This window comes from Mirounga leonina, unplaced genomic scaffold, assembly GCF_011800145.1.
Source record: "Mirounga leonina isolate KUSES-001 unplaced genomic scaffold, KU_Mleo_1.0 Mir_115, whole genome shotgun sequence".
NCBI lineage: Eukaryota > Metazoa > Chordata > Mammalia > Carnivora > Phocidae > Mirounga > Mirounga leonina.
Genome location: NW_023270268.1, coordinates 63,319,941 through 63,340,050, shown reverse-complemented (window position 1 = coordinate 63,340,050; position 20,110 = coordinate 63,319,941). Strand labels below are relative to the sequence as shown.

At 39.7% G+C, this 20,110-nt stretch overlaps 1 protein-coding gene across 5 annotated transcripts in view; it reads left to right on the top strand.

The window, feature by feature from the left end:
* Positions 1-20,110, top strand: part of PLD1 (phospholipase D1) — a 191,977-nt gene that overhangs the window by 138,466 nt on the left and 33,401 nt on the right. For 4 of the 5 annotated variants that reach the window (XM_034998928.1, XM_034998938.1, XM_034998936.1 and 1 more), the window contains exons 20-23: positions 109-219; positions 2,552-2,640; positions 14,359-14,472; positions 16,626-16,675. In XM_034998928.1, coding sequence (XP_034854819.1) covers positions 109-219; positions 2,552-2,640; positions 14,359-14,472; positions 16,626-16,675 — 364 coding nt within the window. The remainder of the gene's footprint in view (positions 1-108; positions 220-2,551; positions 2,641-14,358; positions 14,473-16,625; positions 16,676-20,110) is intronic. The other variant, XM_034998945.1, reaches the window with a different exon arrangement.

The following is a 20,110-nucleotide window of genomic DNA, read 5'->3' as shown; positions in this document are numbered from 1 at the left end:
GCCCCTGTAATCATTCAGTTGTGTAGAAGAAAAAGGATTGGTTTCATTTTATGACTACATCTGGCATCATTCTCAATTGTTTGCTCGTTTCCGATTGCTGCCTTGTAGTTGCTCCGCTCTGCTGCTGATTGGTCGGCTGGTATAAAGTACCATGAAGAGTCCATCCACGCTGCTTACATCCACGTGATAGAGAACAGCAAGCACTATATCTATATAGAAGTAAGTCCTGCTCATGTAAGTTAGTATGACAACCTGCCTTCCCATAAATAGCTTACAGGGCCCCAGACTCAGGATCTGCTACATTAATCAGCATATGTTGAGATATGAATTCAAGTCACCTGAAATTTTACCTCCGCAACATACCTGACGTGCACTTTGCATTTTCATTAACTCAGGACTCTAGTAGGGGTCCCCCAAGTTCTTGTTATTAAAGTGTGTCAACTCACTGTAATATTATTAGCCAGAAATACCACAACAGGACTGAGTAAGTTTTTATTTGTCTTGAGTTGGAGGGTCTAAGTGTGAGGCATGTGGTGTTTCAGGAGAGCACACACAAGGGTAAGTTGCCAAAGTGGAGACCACTGGATGCCACTGGTTTGGCATCATTGGAATAAGGGGCATGCAGGGAAAGGAACAGGTGAGAATATTGAGGGCAAGTACCACCTCCTTCAATCCTGTACGAATCATTGTTCATTTTAAAGCTTGGTCAGATCCCAGAGTTTGTGTTCGGAGAAGAGGAGAAAACCTAGGGACACTGCATTTAGTTTGGGAACCTTAATTGAACTTCAGAGTAGATACAAAGCTAGCTCAGAGCACGTGGACAATCCTGAAAAAAATTAGAAGGCACAATTTGTACAAATAAATCAGAGCATATCTCCCTTCTTTATTTTCATCTTGTCTTTCTCATTGAATTTTTTTAAATGTGTGGAGGGAGATTGGTTTCCTGGAGAAAACCATCCCAGCCCTATGTTCCTTCCCCTCCCCTCCTCCATACAGGGACTAATTACGAAGGGCAGGTAGGAAAGAATTAGAGCTTTGTTCATTTCACAGGCCTGGAGAAAGAGAAGCTGATTTTAAAAATTAGCAGGCTACATGCATTACAGTGTCCTAGATGGGACTACACAATGGAAAAAGGACTCTGAATATCAGAGTCTGGAGCTTTGCAGTACTAATACAATTAGTATTATTAATTACATCAGTTATACAATCACAATAGAAGATGTTAACAGCTGCCTCATCCATTACCCAGAGTCCTTTTGCTTTATCTCTTTTTAATAGCATTAAGTCAGCCTTTCTAATGAGTGCTACCACAGTGCTAAGTGAGGTCCATAATGCCATGTGGATACACATGGCTGTGGGCACATCCCTGGTTGTTACACCTCTAGCCGAGCTAAGTGGTTGGCATCTACCCTGCTCTGCCCAGAAAAGGAGAACCAGGCCGTGACATGTGGCCAGTGAGTGTTTACAGCCACTGAGGAATGCAAAGCTTCTCTGTAATAGGAATTCAGAAAAACAAACATGGTTTGGTTGCCACCGAAATTTTTATTTGATGCCTTAAGGGAAAACACATTCTCAAATGAGTTCCCGCAGAGTGTCTCCTGGTAAGTTTGTCTTATGGAGGCAGTTTAAAGATTTATACTTAAGTATATAAACATGTAAACTAGTAAAAATGATGATGTTGCAAAGGGATGAGAATCATAGTTTGAGTCATTGCTTCTATGTCTCTTTAGGATGATTAGCAAAGATTACTTTTTGATGATTATACTTATAAATTACAGGTGTATTATAACAATGTATTTAAGTATGTAATAGTGATAATATTTGTACCTAATTACTAACATTCCTTTATGCAGCAACTAAATCTTTTATACCATTATGATAATAACGTTGTACCCGGATTTTTTAGTAAGAGTTTTAAACAGTGTTTTATAGGTAAATGAATAGTACAAATTATTTAAAGAAAAAAAGAAAAACATTTCTTTTTCCAGTTTATTGGTTTATGAAACACACTTGTGAAAGCAATTTGGAACTACTTAAAATAGAAGTTCAGAAATAATAAGTGACCCAAACAAATGAGACAAGGCAAAAGCAGACACTAGGAAATGATAGAGAGTGGGTGGAGAATATTAGACCAGGATTCTGCCATCTACCCTGCTAGAAAGGTAAACTTAGCACGAGACAGAAAGTTTACCAGTATGGGATTTTAAATCCTGAGCATTTACACAATACATGAATTTGTAAACCTAGGGTCCCTATTGATTAAATTTGGAATGTTCCTACCTTTCTAAAATGTCAGCTACAAAGAAATCACAAGATGAAATAATAGTGTAGCCTCCACTGGACTAAGATATGATATGTGATGTGTGAGATGAGGCTTCTTTTATTCTGTGTCATTTACTTTCCTAAATGATTTTAGTAATAAGAACATGTCTGCTATGTGAAACGTTTTTTTTTTTAAAACATCAGCGTAGTGTTTGTTATAGAGCATGCTTTCCATATACATCTATTACAGAGATAAGAAAGACTTACATGATGACTCTCTTTCTTGTAGAACCAGTTTTTCATAAGCTGCGCTGACGATAAAGTTGTGTTCAACAAGATAGGTGATGCCATTGCTCAGAGGATACTGAAAGCTCACAGGTAATGTTTTGGCATTTGGGTAGGAGTGATTGCTGCAAATGTTCTTGCATTTACTGCTAAAACAACTTTTGAAAGCCCGTTTTAAAATACTGTCTTTTGGGCGCCTGGGTAGCTCAGTTGGTTGAGCGACTGCCTTCGGCTCAGGTCGTGGTCCCGGAGTCCCGGGATCGAGTCCCGCATCGGGCTCCCTGCTCGGCAGGGGGTCTGCTTCTCCCTCTGACCCTCCTCCCTCTCATGCTCTCTGTCTCTCATTCTCTCTGTCTCAAATAAATAAAGTCTTAAAAAAATAAAATAAAATAAAATAAAATACTGTCTTTTCCTAGCAGGCATAAATTAGGTTCAGGTAGCAGTAGGTTATTGGTTCCTTCAATCTGATTTCAGTTGCTGAGACCTTTGAGTCCATTTTTGAAGCAGTCGGAATTCTCCCAGGGCATTCTTCATTTTTTCCTGGCCAGTCTCTTTCCCACACCGATAGAGTTGTGATTTGATTTATTTAGTGGCAGACAGTGAACTGTGTTCACTTAAAAAATCAAAGCAAAATTGTCATATAATTCTTCCATGGGTTATGTTTAAATGCCTATTACCCTCTGTCTTATTTCTTCAGCTCATGGGATTATTTTTTTAATAACGGTATTAAAATATAATTCACATACCATACAATCCAGCCACTTAAAGTGTACAATTCAGTAACTTTTAGCATATTCCCAGAGTTGTGCAACTATGCCTAATCAGTTTTAGAACATTCTCATCACCCCAGAAAGAAACCCTCTATCTGTTAGCAGTCACTATCTACTTCTCCTTATTTTATCCTCTTGGAACCACTAAACTGCTTGCTTTCCCTAGAGATTTGCCTAGTCTGGGCATTTCATATAAATGGAATCATACAATATGTGGTCTTTTGTGACTGACTTCTTTCACTTAATTTGATGTTTCCAAGACACATCTATGTTAGAGGATGTTAACAGTATTTCATTTATATTTATTGCCAGGTGATATTCCATTTTCTGGATATACTATATTCTATTTATCCATTCATCAGTTGGTAGATATTTGGGATGTTTCCAGTGTTTGGCTATTATGATTAATGTTGCTAAAAATATTCTGTATTAGTTTCTATGCAGACATATTTTTATTACCCTAGAGGTAGAATTACAGGGTTGTATGGTAATTCTATGTTTAACGTTTTGAGAAGCTGCCAGAAGGTTTTCAAAAACAGCCACACCATTTTACATTCCCATAGTGTATGAGGACTCCAATTTCTCTGTATCATTGCCAGTGCTTACTATTGTCTCTCTTTTGGGTTATAGCCATCCTAAGAGGTGTGAAATGATATCTCATTGTGGTTTGAATTTGAATTTCCCTCATGACTAATCATGATGAGTATTTTTTTGTTTGTTTATTGGCTATTTCATGTATTATCTCTGGAGAAATATATATTCAAATTTCTTGTCCATTTTTGAATTAGGTTGTCTTTTTATTGTTGAGTTGTAAGAGTTCTTTATATATTCTAGATACAAGTATCATATCAGATTTATGACTTGCAAATATTTTCTCCTATTCAGGGTGTTTTCTTTTATACTTTCTTGATAATATCTTTTGAAACACAAAAGTTTTTAATTTTGATAAAGTCCAGTTTATCTGTTTTTTCTTTTATTGCTTGTGCTTTGGGGCCATAGCTACAAAATCACTGCCTAATCCAAGATCATGAAGATTTATACTTCTTTTCTCCTAAGAATTTTATAGTTTTAGGCCTTACACTTAGGTCTTTGATTCATTTTGAGTCATTTCTCATACATGGTGTGAGGTAGCAGACCCACTTCATTCCTTTACGTGGGGATTTACAGTTGTTCTAACACCATTTGCTGAAAAAACTGTTCTTTCTCCACCGAGTTGTCCTGGCATCCAGACTGCTTCTTTTTAGGGCTGATTTTAGCTCTGTGTAAAGGCAACAAAATAAACAAACAACACCATTACATTTTATTATTTCAATTCCTTGAACACATGCAGTGGAGAATGTTAAGTACATACACATTTGGGGATTAAAACATTGTTTACTTCCAGCGTCACATGGCACTTAAATATCTTTTTTTTTTCCCCACATAATATGTGGGGATTTTTAGACCTAAGAACATTTTACAACAGTAACTACCAGTATTTTATATGATCGGTAGTTTCTAGACCCTTACTGAATCTTCACAGCTACTCTTGAAAGTAGATCATATAGTCCTTGTGGTTGTTACTGTTATTATTGTCATTGCTGTCCCCATTTGTAGAGTTAAAAGCTAAGATTCAAGAGGTGATGTGGCTTGACTAAGCCACTAGAGCAATAGGCAAAAATGGCTTTGAGCCCGAGCCTTTGGACTTCCAACCCAGTGCCTCTCCCCATACCACATAACTTCAATCCATTGACAGGTAGGATTTAAGACCCCTTCAGGGTTGCCACAATTTGAGGCAAGTAGGTTGGGCCTTTGTTGTCCCCTCCTCCCATTAACCAGTCATCAGGTACAGGCTGACTTGAGGAAATGAGCATGACCTTGGGTGAGGGCAAGGAGGGCAAATCCTGGAGAAGGACTTCACTGTGAGTAGTCAGCAGCCAACACTCTCAGTGGGAAGGGAATGGCTGTCTTGAGCCCATGGTGAGGGCATTTAGGCAGCACATCACAGTACCCACCTGCAAGGTGTACAGTAGATCTTGCCCTTTACTACACATCAAAATCACCATTGGACTTTTTTTTTTAAGATTTATTTATTATTTTAGAGAGAGAGAGAGAGAGTGCAGGGGGGTGGGGGGAAGGGCAGAGGGCGAGAGAGAATCTTAAGCAGGCTCCATGCCCAGTGTGGAGCCTGACGCAGAGCTCGATCCCATGACCCTGAGATCAGGACATGAGTCGAAATCAAAGACACTTAACTAAATGAGCCACCCAGGCACCCCTCACCATTGGACTTTTACAAAAATCCAAAGAGCTGGACTCAATCCAGACTTGCTGAGTCAGAATTTCCTGGAGTGGGGCCCAGGCACTTGTGTTTCGTAATGGTCCACGGGTAACTCCAGGGCACAGCCAAGACTGCTTAGTACTCACGGAGAACAGCACTGCTTAGTACTCACAGAGAACAGCACGCATGGCCCTAAGTATTAATGACGATCTGTGCTTTTCCAGATGATTTCTATCTTTTGCCTTCTCACATACTTTTTTCAAGAAAGTTACCATGGGATCTGTTTCTGAGATGACTTATAAACAGCCTTGTTTACAGTTAAACATAACACATACACACATTTGCATCATGCTGGTCTCTTAATTCTGTGGGTCAATTTATGTCTAATTTACAAAATTAAATTATCTTTCTGTCAGCTCTTGCATTTCATTGATGCAGGAGTGTCCACTTTATCTATAAAGCACATTTGACAAAAGAGAAAAATATTTTTTTCATGAAATTGAAATGAGTTGCTGAAATCCATTGAGCGGACAGATGAGCTCACTGGGCTGAGTGGCGAATGATGAATATTGTAACTGTGATCAGCTAATAAGGAGAGTAGAATGAATCTCAGCTTCACTCATTCGAGTTATTAGCTCCCTGTAGTACATATATTAATAAGTACCTGTAAGATTTGTTTTTAAAGGGTTTTGGATCCTGAAAGAACATTTTTCCTTAGCATATTGTCTTTTAAAATCTGGACTTCTTCTGAAATCATAGTATTTCAGGGCTGGAAGGAACTTTAAGATATTTTCTGATTGAACATTTCTCAGGGATCCTGTGAGCTGCTCCTAAAAGGAAAGGGGGTCTGTGGTGAGAGAGCACGGAGGGTAGCATCTGCTGCAGCCTGTGTCTCACACTTGGAAGTTCACAAGGCACATTAAAGATGCAGTTTCAAGCCTACTTTGTAGAAGATTCAATTCAATGGAAATGAGTCCATTGAATTTCAAATTAACTGTATTATTTAGCTCTGATCTCTCCATCGTCTCCCTTTCTCTGACAATCACATTTCAGAGGGTATGTATTATCACACATAAAACTTTTCGTGGATACACACATGTATCCTGGAAATATATTTTACATTTTCCCCCTTCTCTGTAGCCCCACATTATTGTTCATCTCCTATGTTCATCGTAATGGTAAAATATGTTTTCATTTAATAATTTCAAGTCTGTGAGCTTGTATTCTTAGGAAAGGGAGAGGTGGGATTCAAGAACTCATCTTGCAGCCTGCCTGCAATGCTCCCCACCCTTCCACTGAGGGCCACTGTGTGCCGTGCCCAAGTTCACCCCCTCTCTTCCTTCATTGACTCCTCTGTGCTTCACTCTTCTGAGACTCAGAACTTCCTGCCAATGTCACATGCCCAGCAACAAGTATAATTTTGGCTGTTGGAAAAAGAATAGAATCTAGCACAAAGCAGACAGAGGGAAATGACAGTCAGCATTCAGCCAGGCCTGACCAAGGAACACAGGCTCTCTTCCAGGTCCCTCCCACCCTGGAAAGATCAGTCTTTTAATTGCCAACTCCTTTGACCAGGCTGAGACTTTATTTTTCTGCCAGTGCTGGAATCCAGGGAACACCAGTTCTCTGCTTTCCTCACTTCCTCCTGGTTCCTTCTCAACGGCTATAATGCTTTGCAGAAACAGGTTTTTGCAAAGACTTCATGCTCTGATCCATGACCCAGAGCTCAGACCATTGTTCATCCCATGGCGAACCAAGAGTAGCTGTGGGAATCTCTGCAGAAAACAGAAGGAAATCAGAAATAAGGAAAACTGTCCTGGAGTTGGGACCGGCTCCCAACCCACTGGAAGCCCATCTTTGACAACTCAAATCTGACTGCAGATCAGGGAGAAATCACCATGTTTGACTAAGCCAAGAGAAAGAGAACCAACTGATCCAGGTAGAAATTTTAAAACATAGTGTGCCTTGAAAAATGATTTCTGAGGATGAAACAGTTCTGCTTCTGGAAACTTGACATGCATAATTCTGCTGCCTTGGTAAACAGGAAGTGAGAGAGTCCATTTGGTATTGTTATCAACAGAGTTGACACATACAGTGAAAATAGGCTGTCGGTTTAATGCCTCCATATTTTAATATTAAACTAAATTGAAAAATACACAATTTTGAAATTGCTCAAATTCTTCCTGCTTCCTGTAACTGTAGAACAGTGCCAGACAGTGCTTGCAGTTTGCCTAGGACTGGGTGGCATGGGGAATACTCCCCTGGGGAATCTGGAATTGTTTGGGGACCAGGTGTCTGGAGACTTGAGTTCTTTTCAACTCTGTTATCGACAGGTATGTGACCTCTCAATCTATCAGTTTACCTTTCTGACACTCTGTACCACTCAGCTACAAAGCTGCCCTCATGTCAAGGGAAGTAGAAAGGTTCTAATAGTAAGCCTCCCAGAAATCTATGAGAGACACTTTATTTTAAAATAAAGAAATCAGATGAATGTTTTATTTTTTTAAAGTAATTGCTTGATAGGTAAGAAGTTCTTCAGCTTACAGAAAGTCTGCCTCTGTAATTCCCATATCCTATAATTTGTGTACCACACGGAAAGGACACACTGGGCGTGTTTCAGAAGCACTGTCTTAAAGAAATTTAAACTGCAGTTATAATAGAACCAAGAGCATGTAGATTAAGTATGCCAGTTGCTGGGTTCATCTTTTTTTCTTATGGGCCAACCTCCAAGCTCTGTAAAATACCCCGAGAAGAGGTTACCCTGGGTCAGAGATGACACAAGATCATGGCAGAACATTTGATTTAGATCATTTAATGACTTTTGTTTGATTCCAAAAATTCTAGAAATGGTACTTGCAGAAGATAGAGAGATGTAAAGATTAGCACAGGGCAGAGGGCAGCAATCATTTTGGAGGATGTTATTTGGGGCAACAGAGGGGCCTGCCTGACAAAGCTTATCAAGTCGAGAGTGAAGTCTTAGTCAAACATGCTGGGCTAGCCTTCAGCATCCTTACATGTAAGAGCTTGCATCTCCAGAAGATAACCAATGAAAAAATGACACACGTGGGCACACACAATATGCATTATGCCATAATCTATAAAGTTGCACATCCAATGTGCAAAGTCACTGCTAAATAGGGCCAGCATTTCTAGTGGACTCGCCATGATTTTAGCCAACTCCCTCATTTGCAAATGGGAAAACTGAAGCTTGAAAAAGGCCACTGCACTTTTAAAGATTTGCCAAACATAAAATAAAATGGGTTATGTCCCAAACCACTGAGAAGCTACAGATCCAGTTCTCATATAACCGATCCCACTACAGTATAGAGTTCTCCCCGCAAGAACACTCTGCCCCAACCACTGTTCTGCTTAGTCCTGGCAGCGTTCACTGCTGCAAAATCTACAATGATAGGATTTATACCAGCTCTTGGAGCTTATAGCAATGATCTATGAATCCCAAATTCTCAAAAAACAAAACATGTCATCACTGGAGAAGCATGACAGGCTCCTCAGGGGCCTTCGTACAGATCCTGAGATCCCACTCTAGGCAGCCCCACTTCTCCTGACAGCCCTTCATGATGAAGAGGGAAGGAGGAGAGGGTTTTTCCTGAGGGAAGAACAAGGAGGGTAGTGTAGAGGAAAGCCAGGACCATTTACATGGTGAATTAGTGCTCTGTTTTTAAAGGTACAGGCAACATTTCAGCAATCACAAAAATGGAAAATATTAAAGGTCCCACACCCTCACCACCCTAAAAACTCACTTTTTACTTCCTTATTTCTTTTTTGTTCATATTAATATACATATATTTTCTCTTGAGTTGTAATTTAGTTCCTCTTTCTATAGTTCACCTGAATTTTGATTTCAAATCCCATTCCCACACAACAGAAGGAAATTTAGTCACTTCCACACTTAAGTATGGCCAAATTCCACAGTTTCTTGCTATTTGCTATTTCTGCTCTGTATGCTGTCACTCAGCACAACCCAGCCTTCTCCTCTCTTCCCCTCGCCGATGCATCCAACCTTGGTATGGATGGTAAGGTGCCCTGGATCTTTGCAAAGAGACTTCCAGCCCTCAGTGTTGATCTCTCCTGGGCCTGTTCTGGCATCTGCTTACCGTGACGTGGGGGCCTCCCCCTTCGCCTGTCAGACCTGCTTTTCCTCCACTTCTCTTCTGTTGCTGCTGCATCACATGGGCTGGTGGACCTTTCTCTGGAGTTCCCTGGGAAGCAAGATTATGATTCACACTCAGATCCTCATGGCTCCCCTATTCTGTTGAAAGGTGATGGGGTCTGTCCTGTTCTCCCTGGAATTCTGCTTGAGAGTGAAGGGCAGGATCCTTGCACTGAGTCCCACTCTTTTGTCTTTATACTCTTGGCTCAGCTCAGAGGATCTCTACCCAGTTCCCCAGATCTAAGAAGTTGATATCTTGTGCCCTGGTTCCTTTGTGAGAGCACCACTGGGAACAATGCCTGCTTCATATCTGCAGGCACAGGGTGAGGGAAGAGAATGCATTTAAGGGGAAAAGTTATTGCATATTTCATAGTATCAGCCTGCCACACCTGTAATTGTCTTACGATTGTAGCTTTGCATTAGGGGCCATTTTAACACAGTACCAGCAGTATTTTGCTAGTAAGTCATCATCATGGTCATTTTCATGGCTGCAAAATGATCACTCTTTGAGTGGCTGTAACATAATTTAGTTAACCATCCATTATTGGACATTGATTTCCAGTTTTTAGATATTAGACCCAGCACTGCTATGAGAGTTTGTGAGGTTTGAAAGAAAACTTATTTTAACAAAAAGCCTGAGAAAGCAATTTTATAAAATTGTCCTGAACTGCAGTGGGTGAAGCGATTGCCTGCGTGAAGACTTAGAGCCCACTAGCTTTTATCTTGTTTTTAAGATCATAAATAATTCTGCACATTAGGGGCTCAGGTTCTTGCCCTAAGCTGATGGCTATCATCTGCACCACCCCGACTTTATGAGCATGCAGTGTTTCAGAATCCTTGGCAGCTGAGAGCTATTGTCTTCTGGGGATGTGATCAAGGAAGGAGATTGGACATAGTATCGCATAGAATTTTTCTCTTCATTGGCTTAAACTCAGCCATAATTTTATGATTTGAAATCCAGGAGCCCCTTTTTCTACAACAGTGAAAATCTAAGTCATTTCTGCTAACTGGCTGAACACAGTTTAAAATTTTCATCATTCAAGAAATTCAAGAACTGCTGCATTGTAAAAGGCAGAGACCTTGATATGGAGCTAACAGAGTCTCAAGAACAAGAAAACATGGACATTCTGATTCCTACAAACTAAATTTGCAAGAATATTTTATCTGAAGACATAAGATTTGTATAGGACATTTCCCAATATCCTACATACGAGATCCTCTGTTTTGAGGTCGTTTCTACTCTTATAAAAGGGAACCATCTTCTGCAAACAGAATCACAAACCCTTGGTTTTAAGACCATCGGTATCACTCCAAAGTGGTATTCACGTTTCACAATTGTGAAGAAATGACTTACGTGGGTCAGCATCCATAAGAAAATAGGTATTTTGATCAGAGGGGGAGATGAACCATGAGAGATGATGGACTCTGAAAAACAAACTGAGGGTTCTAGAGGGGACAGGGGTGGGAGGATGGGTTAGCCTGGTGATGGGTATTGAGGGCACGTTCTGCATGGAGCACTGGGTGTTATGCACAAACAATGAATCATGGAACACTACATCTAAAACTAATGATGTAATGTATGGGGATTAACATAACAATAAAAATAAAAATAAATCAGCTTCTAGGAATAAAAAAAACTAATGATGTAATGTATGTTGATTAACATAACATAATAAAATAAAATTAAAAAAATAAAATAGGTATTTCAAAGTAGTAAAAAATTAGAAACAATTTAAACGCCCATTGATAGAGAACTGCTTTAAATATCATGGTAAGGATGTATGTGGAATTCTGTATCACTGTTGTTAAAAATGGACAAGGTACAGGCATAAATAAAAATAACATTCATAAAAGTGTTTATAGTATTCTAACATTTGCGCAGAAAAGTACATATATATGCTTATAAATGCATAGACTATTTCTGGAAGAACATGGAAGGCAATAGGAGTTGCCCTCAGGGAGGGGAAACAGTGCTTGGGGACAAAGGAGAGAGAGAATTTTGTTTTCATCATATAATCTTCTACCTCTTAAATTTTGTACTCTGAGCAATATATTACCCATTAGGAAATATAAGTTAATTGATGATTCCCCAAAAGGCTAAATATAGAATAAATCTGTGAGCCAGCAGTGCCATTCCTGGGTAAATACCCAGAAGAACTGAAAACAGGGACAGAGCTTCTGTATGGCAGTGTTCACTGCAACATGAGTCGCAGGAGCCAAAAGGTGCCCATCAACCGATGACTGGATAAACAACATGGGGACTACACCTACAGAGCAGTATTATTCAGCCACAAGAAGGGAAGAATTTCTGACACGTGGATGAATCTTGAGGACGTTATGCTAAGTGGAGTAAGTCATACAGGAAAGGACAAATATTGTATGGTTCCACTTAGATGAAATATCTCGAATGGCAAATTCGTAGAGACGCAAAGTAGATGAGAGGTTACGGGGCTCGGAGGGAGGGAAAGTGTAGGTGTTATTGCTTAACTATCACAGAGTTTCTGCTTAGCGTCATGAAAAAGTTGTAGAAGTAGGTATCATGATGGTTGCACAACATGTGAATGTAATTAATGCCACTGAACGGTACACTTAAAAATGGTTAAAATGGCCACTTTTGTGCTATGTATATTGTACTGCAATAAAAATTCAAATAAAATGTAATTTAAAGAAAAACTTAATTTAACTTTTGCAGCTTAATCTCTTCTCTACCAGTGGCTTCCCAGAAACAAACCTGCTTCCAACCTGACCCCATTCTCCCAAAGCAGATAGTACTGAGTGCATACCGTGTATGCACTGCCCAAAATAGAAAGATATGTGGACATATGTCCTGGGCTTCAGAAGAACTTATCACCATAGCCTAGGCAGCAGATCTGTGTGTCACTATCGTGTAAAGCAAAAAGAATGCTGAATAGACATTCCTGCCATGTGCCATGGGAGTGCAGAGGCAGGAGCAAACCAGCTTTGACTGGAAGATTCAGGATGGTTTGACCGAGGAAGGTGCCTTTCAGCTGCCCTGGAAGGAGAAGTGGGATTCTGTGAGCAGAGAGGGTATTCCAGACTCAGAGGGCAGATGAACCAACCTTCCTTAGTAGGGAGGGATACATCTGAGCAAAGGGCAGTAGTCTGGCACTGGGCTGTGGGTCTGGGAAGATCCTACGGAAAGGCGATTCTGGAAAGGCAGCTGAGGCCAGATGGTGTCCATTCGTAAGTGTCTGGCTTAACTCATTTGGACTTTTAAATGCTGGCAATGGGGAAATAGCTTAGGTATTCCTTCTGTTCTTCTTTCCCCACTATCTTGTTTATCATTTAAGGATGTGAGCCTCTTGCCCTTATCAGACAGAGAACTTGAAGAGGTTTTTTTTTTTTTTTGTAATTAATTTTTCCAACTCAAACTACGTTTGCCATCTAGTGATTAATTCATGCCATTGCAACAACCTAATTCAGATGCCTTGTTCCTCAGCAGGGCAATTAGGCTCATGGGCGTCCAGACTCCTGGTGCTGGCCATCACTTCTGCCCGGAACTTGACCGCCCACGCGCCCTGATACAAACACTGGTGTTCAGACACACTGTAATGAAATCTGACCCTTCAGAGAGGAGCAGTAATATTCACGTGAAAGAAAAATGTAGTTGTTTAGAACAAAGGGATCCTTAGAAATTAAGTATTAAGCAGAGGTTAAGTAGCAGCATCTTTGTGTAACTATGGATCTCTCAGATCTATGGACAAGACTTCTCGACCACATAGATACCACAGACATTTTCAGCTTTCCCTTCCTCCTGTGTATCCTATAAAGAGAGACAGGGACTTTAACAGCTGTGCCTCCAGTGATACCCATTTGAACATAATTCTCCAAATTTTTTACTTTCTGAATGGAGATCAAAGTAAGTAGCCCCACCTCCTCCTTGTATTTGTTACATTATTGAGTAGCAAAGGCTACTCAAAGGCTTTTCTTTCAAAGGCTGTCCTCAATCCGTTGGAACAGTGGGCCAAGAAATGTTGAGTTACATATGCAGAGGATTTAAAAAATCATCAATCACTCAGAATTCTTGAAGGGCCCAGGATAACATTTTGTAGCAGAACCGGTTTTCAGAGCTGAATCAGAGTTTCTAAGCAATGATGATTTTTGCATTGGAAAGTGTATGGGACCAGTATGTCTTCTGCCCCTTAGATCTAGGCTGTGGGAACTCATTGACTCAACAATCATTAACTGAATGCCTGTTACTTGCTGGGCTCTGAGCAAGGTACTAATGGATACAACTTGTTATACATAAAACTATTATGATGATGTCTTTTTCAAAACTTTGTTATGACCCCTACCCCACCTTCCATGGGATCCAAGCATGGGTTGATTACAGTGGCTTTTCTCCTAGGAAGAATTATGCTGCAGAGAGATAGTGAGTAGAGTTCCCACTCTGTTGCCAAATTCAGCTTATTTTTTAGGTTGTTGTGAAGTGTTATCTCGATAGCAGCTTCTGGCCTCCGATCCAACAGCACCTTCCAAGCCCTGAAATGGGATAGAATGTAGTGTAGGAAGCCATTAGCTCGGTCTCCAAAACCGCGTGAACTGCTTAGCTATCATTTTTTGGTGAATGGCTCTGCATCTGACTTTTGTAGGGAAAGCCGTAGATACCGGGTGTATGTGGTGGTGCCACTGCTTCCAGGATTTGAAGGCGACATCTCAACCGGTGGAGGAAATGCTCTGCAAGCCATAATGCACTTCAACTACAGGTGCCAAAGTTCTAAAGTCATCTGTTTTCAGCTTTCTCTCAGTCACGCACGTAAGCTGGTGAAAGGAATGGAAATGTTTCTCCACATCTATTCGGGGAGTGTTGAACAGATGAACGCTTTATTTTACTTTTGGATCTTGGCCTGTTTACTAGTTGATAAAATTCAAATAGAGCCTAAAATCGTAAATGGCAGGCCTAGAACACATGGCAAATATAAAAAGAACTGAAATATAAATCTCTCTTTTACATTCATTGCCTATACACAAGACATACATATACATATATCTTATAAATGGAGACAAGGATTTTATATATATATGTATATGTATATATATATGTACATAATAATATTTATATGTAATATTGGTTTAAAAATTATCTTTAAGCCACCACAGTTATTGAGCTTTCCATATTCTGTGAAGAAAGAAATTTAATGCTTCAAGTAGTATGGTTTTCTAGGTATTTATGATTCTTTAGGTAGTGAGGTTTTCAACAAGGTTGGTAATGATGGCCTTTGCCAATAAATGAAGTATGAAGGTTCTTTCCTACCTCCTGGGATTTTAATTCTGCTTTCTCTGCCACATCTTTGTTAAAATTTTAAGGAAAGTATTAAATCCTATTCTCAATATTCTAAAAAGCAGAATTGCCATATTCACTCAAAAAGACCTGTGAAGCTTCAGACTTGGCCGGTAGAACATGATGAGGAGGGTTGGGAGGTATGTCTGGTGAGCAGACATAGAGAGGTGGTGTAGAAAGTGATGGAAAGGCCCCGCTAACATTCTCTCGGGGTTGAACCTGGATATCTTCTTTTAATAGCCCTTGTCCTTCAGAACCATCTGTAGCTTCCCAACTTTCTAACCAAACTCTTTTGTCGGGGAGGGAGCAATGAGACCTTACACAGAACCCCTAATGTGTAAAGCAGATAAGATTCAGGCACTTGGTCAAATGGTGGGGAGGGGCATAGATGCCTTCCTGCTGCCCGCCCCCACAGGTACCCCCTGCAGGATCTGAAGGTCCTCGGCACAGTTTGTGGGCACCATTGTGCGGTGGTCTTTTTTTTTTTTTTTTTTAGTCCTCTCATTTTTTATGGACTTTTTGAGGTATGCCTGTCTGCCAGGATCTGAAGAAAATATATATATATATTTTTTAGATTCTTGTGGGGTAATTTTGCCTGATTACAGTATGAGAGAACTTTATGCTTTGGTCTATATGCTTTGATTGGAGATTTGCCCATTTCTAATATTATCTGATTTAACATGACAAACAAAGCTTTTCATGTATTTAAGGCACTGACATAATGTTTAATTGGATTTTATCCACTTGGTTTGCCATTCTAATACTATTTTGGGGATATTGTCAATTGTAATTATTTTCGATGACTATTTTCTTGGGTTTGAACCAACTGAATGAAATAACATGCTTGGCTTTTGTTCAGCAACTAAATTCTAACCTTTTATTATGCAAAAACATCTTTATTTGCTGGCATCATCTTTAAGAATATCAGTATTTCCCAAGCGTAACTGTATTTTTAATTATTTTTACAGAGCAAGCAGATGGAGCGTAGAATTTTTTTTGGTTTGTCAGTCTTTGTAATTCATTGACTATTATCAGAGTTGTGAGAAACAAAATCATTAGCAGAGTCAGTTATTTGAGACTCTGTTTTTCACTTTCAAGGCATTTGCCAACTTTGCAGAGACAGCCTCGGTATAGAGTTTAGCTCTGAAATTATTCTGCTAAGTGTTTGCCCTTTTAAGCACCTCTGAAAGTAACGTGAGTCTGTAAGTGTTCTCACCTATTGAGGTATTCTAAATTTATCTTTGCTGTCACTGAATTTTCTAAGAGGGAAAGTTCATTCATAGCCCATCTTTTTAAAATAGCACCTTTTTCTGAAATCTAATGTCAATTTTATGACTTTTCCATTTACCTACCTCAAAACAACTATCTTGTCCCATCAGTGACATTACAAAAGTGATATCCAGGTGGGGTGTTTTGTTTTTGTTTTTGTTTTTAATCTTTTTAAATCCATGTAGCATCTTTTCATGAAAGCACTTTTCTGTTTTTACTTGGGGTAGGACGATACTCCACAGATATTGCAAGTTGGGATTGGTTCCTTTGAAACGTCCATAATTATTTCTTTCCTTTACATGTGCTCAGGACCATGTGCAGAGGAGAAAATTCCATCCTTGGACAGTTAAAAGCAAAGCGTAAGTAACAGCTTTTATTTTCCTCCACAGTTGTTTTTGGTGACATATCCGTAATCATTGATGTTTTCACAGTGTGATTGTGACCCTCTGTTCACTAAAGGTAGCCCGCAAAATGTTTAACTGAGACAAATTACTTATTTTCATTACATTGCCCAAAGCAAAGTTCAAATGAAGACGCCACAACCTCAGATGCATAGATAAGAAAAAATAAGAGTATTTTATTGTTTATTTTTATGTATTTATACTAATTATTTTGATAATAAGTGAGATTTGTTAGGCACTTCACAGGGACCCTCCATGTGGCTTCTCTGGCAGTCCTTCACCACAGTCCTGGGAAGTAAGCAGGACAGGTGTCACTTCTGCTTTAAAGCTGAGGGCACAAATGCTGCAAAGTCAACAGATCTTCCTACGGCCTCCTATTATGCAGAAGTCCCAAGGTTGTCACAATACTGGCTTCTATTTAGGGAAGAAAACCGATTTTATTTATTTATTTCATTTATTTTAGACTAAACCTTTAAACCTTTGAAGGTATTATACTTAGAGGTAAATAAATCAGAAATAAGCTCACAGTAATACCTTTCACTTCTGTAGTTCTTCACATTTTCAAAGGCACTTTCTCAGATATCTTTTTTTTTAAGATTTTATTTATTTATTTATTAGAGAGAGAGAGCATGCGTGCATGGGTTGGGGGAGGGGCAGAGGCAGAGGGAGAAGCAGATGCCCTGCTGAGCAGGGAGCCTGATGTGGGGCTGGATCCCAGGACCCCGGGATCATGACCTGAGCTAAAGGCAGATGCTCAAGCGACTGAACCACCTGGGTGCCCCTCAGATACCTTCTTAACTGACCCTTCTACATAGCTCCCAGCTAGCAGGTATTGTAACTATGGGTTTACTTATCTATATCTCCTGATACTAAGTTCAGCACATAGTAGGTTCTTGATAATGTTCTATACCTTGTACAGTAGGTACAGAAGGTTCCACAAGAAGTAAGCTGGGATCAGAACCCAACTTGTAGGACCTCCAGTTCAGATTGGATACAGATTGTGCAAACTTGGAGGGCCACATAAAAAGAACTAGATTTTAACCTGAAGAAGACAAGATAAGGTTGGTGGAAGCCTCTGCTCCCTGGAGTGAACATATCACCGTGGTGTTTTATGCAAAGATTCACTTACTGTTGGTAAGCAAAATAGAGACTGGTGGCAGGCAAGAGATCATGATGTATCAGAATGTGGGAAGAGGGGCACCTGGGTGGCTCAGTCAGTTAAGCAGCCAACTCTTGATTTCAGCTCAGGTCATGATCTTGGAGTCCTGGAACTGAGGCCCACATCATGCGCCATGCTCAGTGGGAGTCTGCTTGAGGATTTTCTCTCTCCTCCTTCTGCCTCCCCCCTCTCACCCTCTCTCTCTCTCAAACAAATAAATCTTTTTTAAAAAAAGAATGTGGGAGAGAATATTAGTCTTTCCATGTATGTATATTTTTCACTTAAAGAATTGGGATATCGGGGCACCTGGGTGGCTCAGTCGTTAAGCGTCTGCTTTCAGCTCGGGTCGTGATCCTGGGGTCCTGGGATCGAGCCCTGCGTCGGGCTCCCTGCTCTGTGGGAAGCCTGCCTCTCCCTCTCCCACACCCCCCGCTTGTGTTCCCTCTCTCGCTGTGTCTCTCTCTGTCAAATAAATAAAATCTTTAAAAAAAAAAAAAAAAAGAATTGGGATATCAGCAGGAATGGCATAGTAAGGATCTCCAGAAATCCACTTCGTCTTAAAAGCAACAAAAACACTGACAGAGATTGTCAAAGTCAACTTTTTTAGAACACTGGGTATTAACCAAAGGCTTGTAACACTCTGATGAGTGTTTATTCAAAAAAAAAAAAAAAAAGGCAGCAGACTCTTGGTAAAAGCAGCAAGCTTTGTGGCATCTTAATTTGCCATATACCCCTCATCCTCTCCTCAGTTCTACAGTAGCCTTGAAAATCAATCCACTCATCACTGTGAAAACCAGAAGCCTATCAGCTCCCAGAGGGAGCCATGGGTTTGAAGCTCCCATCCTCTGGCAGTTCTCAGGGAACTGTCATAATTTGACCTGACGGTTTAAATGACTTTAAAAGACCTTGTGTAACTATGTTCAAAGTATAACTATGCTCACTAGTGTAACTGTGTGAACATAGTGTAATGTAACTATGCTCAAAGAACTTAGGAAATAATATCTAAAGAACTAAAGAGAACAAAGAAACAATTTCTTCCCAAATAGAGAATATTTAAAAAATAAAATTTTTTTAATTAAAAAGACTCTATATAATTTCTTTTTTGTGGGAAAATAAAAGCCAGATGTAAATTCTGGAGTTGAAAAGTATAACTGAAATTAAATGTATATTAGAGGAGCTCAGTGGCAGATTGGAGTAGGCAGAAAAATTATCAAACCTCAAGACAGATCAATTGAAATTATATAGCCTGAGGAACAGAAAGAAAAAAGAAGACAAATGAACAGAGCCTTGGAGACCTGTGAAACACAATCAAACATAGTAACATACACATAATGGGAGTCCCAAAAAGAAAGGAGAGAAAAGTGTAGATAGAATATTTAAAGAAATAATGACCGAGGGGTGCCTGGGTGGCTCATTCGGGTAAGTGTCAGACTTGGTTTCAGCTCACGTCCTGATCTCAGGTTCATGAGATCAAGCCCTGCATCAGGCTCCGTGCTCAGATGGGAGTCTTCTGGAGATTCTGTCTCCCTCTTCCTCTCCCTCTGCCCTTTCCCCCACTCATATGCTTGCTCTCTCTCTCTCAAATAAATAAAATCTTTTAAAAAAATGAAAACTTCCCAAATTTAATGGGAAATACGAATCTACACATCCAAGAAGCTCAACAAAATCCAACAAGGATAAAGGGATCCATACCAAAACACATCATAATCAAACTATCTGAAGACAAAGACAAAAAGAGAATCTTGAAAGCAGCAAGAGAAGCAGATTGTCAAATACAAGGCATCCTCTATAAGATTAATAGCCAATTTCTCATCAGAAACCATGGAGTTCTGAATGCACTGTGATGGCATATTCAAAGTGCTGGAAGAAAAGAATATCAACCAAGAACTCTGTGTCCAGCAAAACTATCATTCAAAAATGAAGGAGAAATTAAGGCATTTTCAGATAAGCAAAAACTGAGAGAATTTATCATTAGCAGACCTTTCCTACAAGAAATGCTAAAGGGAGCCCTCAGGCAGAAATGAAAAGTTACTGGAAAGTAACTGGAATCTTCGCAAAGAAATAAAAAGCACAACAATGATAACTACATAGGTAAATTAAAAAGTGTAGATATATTTTCTTTTTCTAACTTTTTTCCCTCCAATCAAAAGTAAAAGACAGCTGCCCAAAGCAATAATTATAAATCTGTGTTGATGGGTATATATAATTTTTAAAGATCTAATTTGTATGACGAT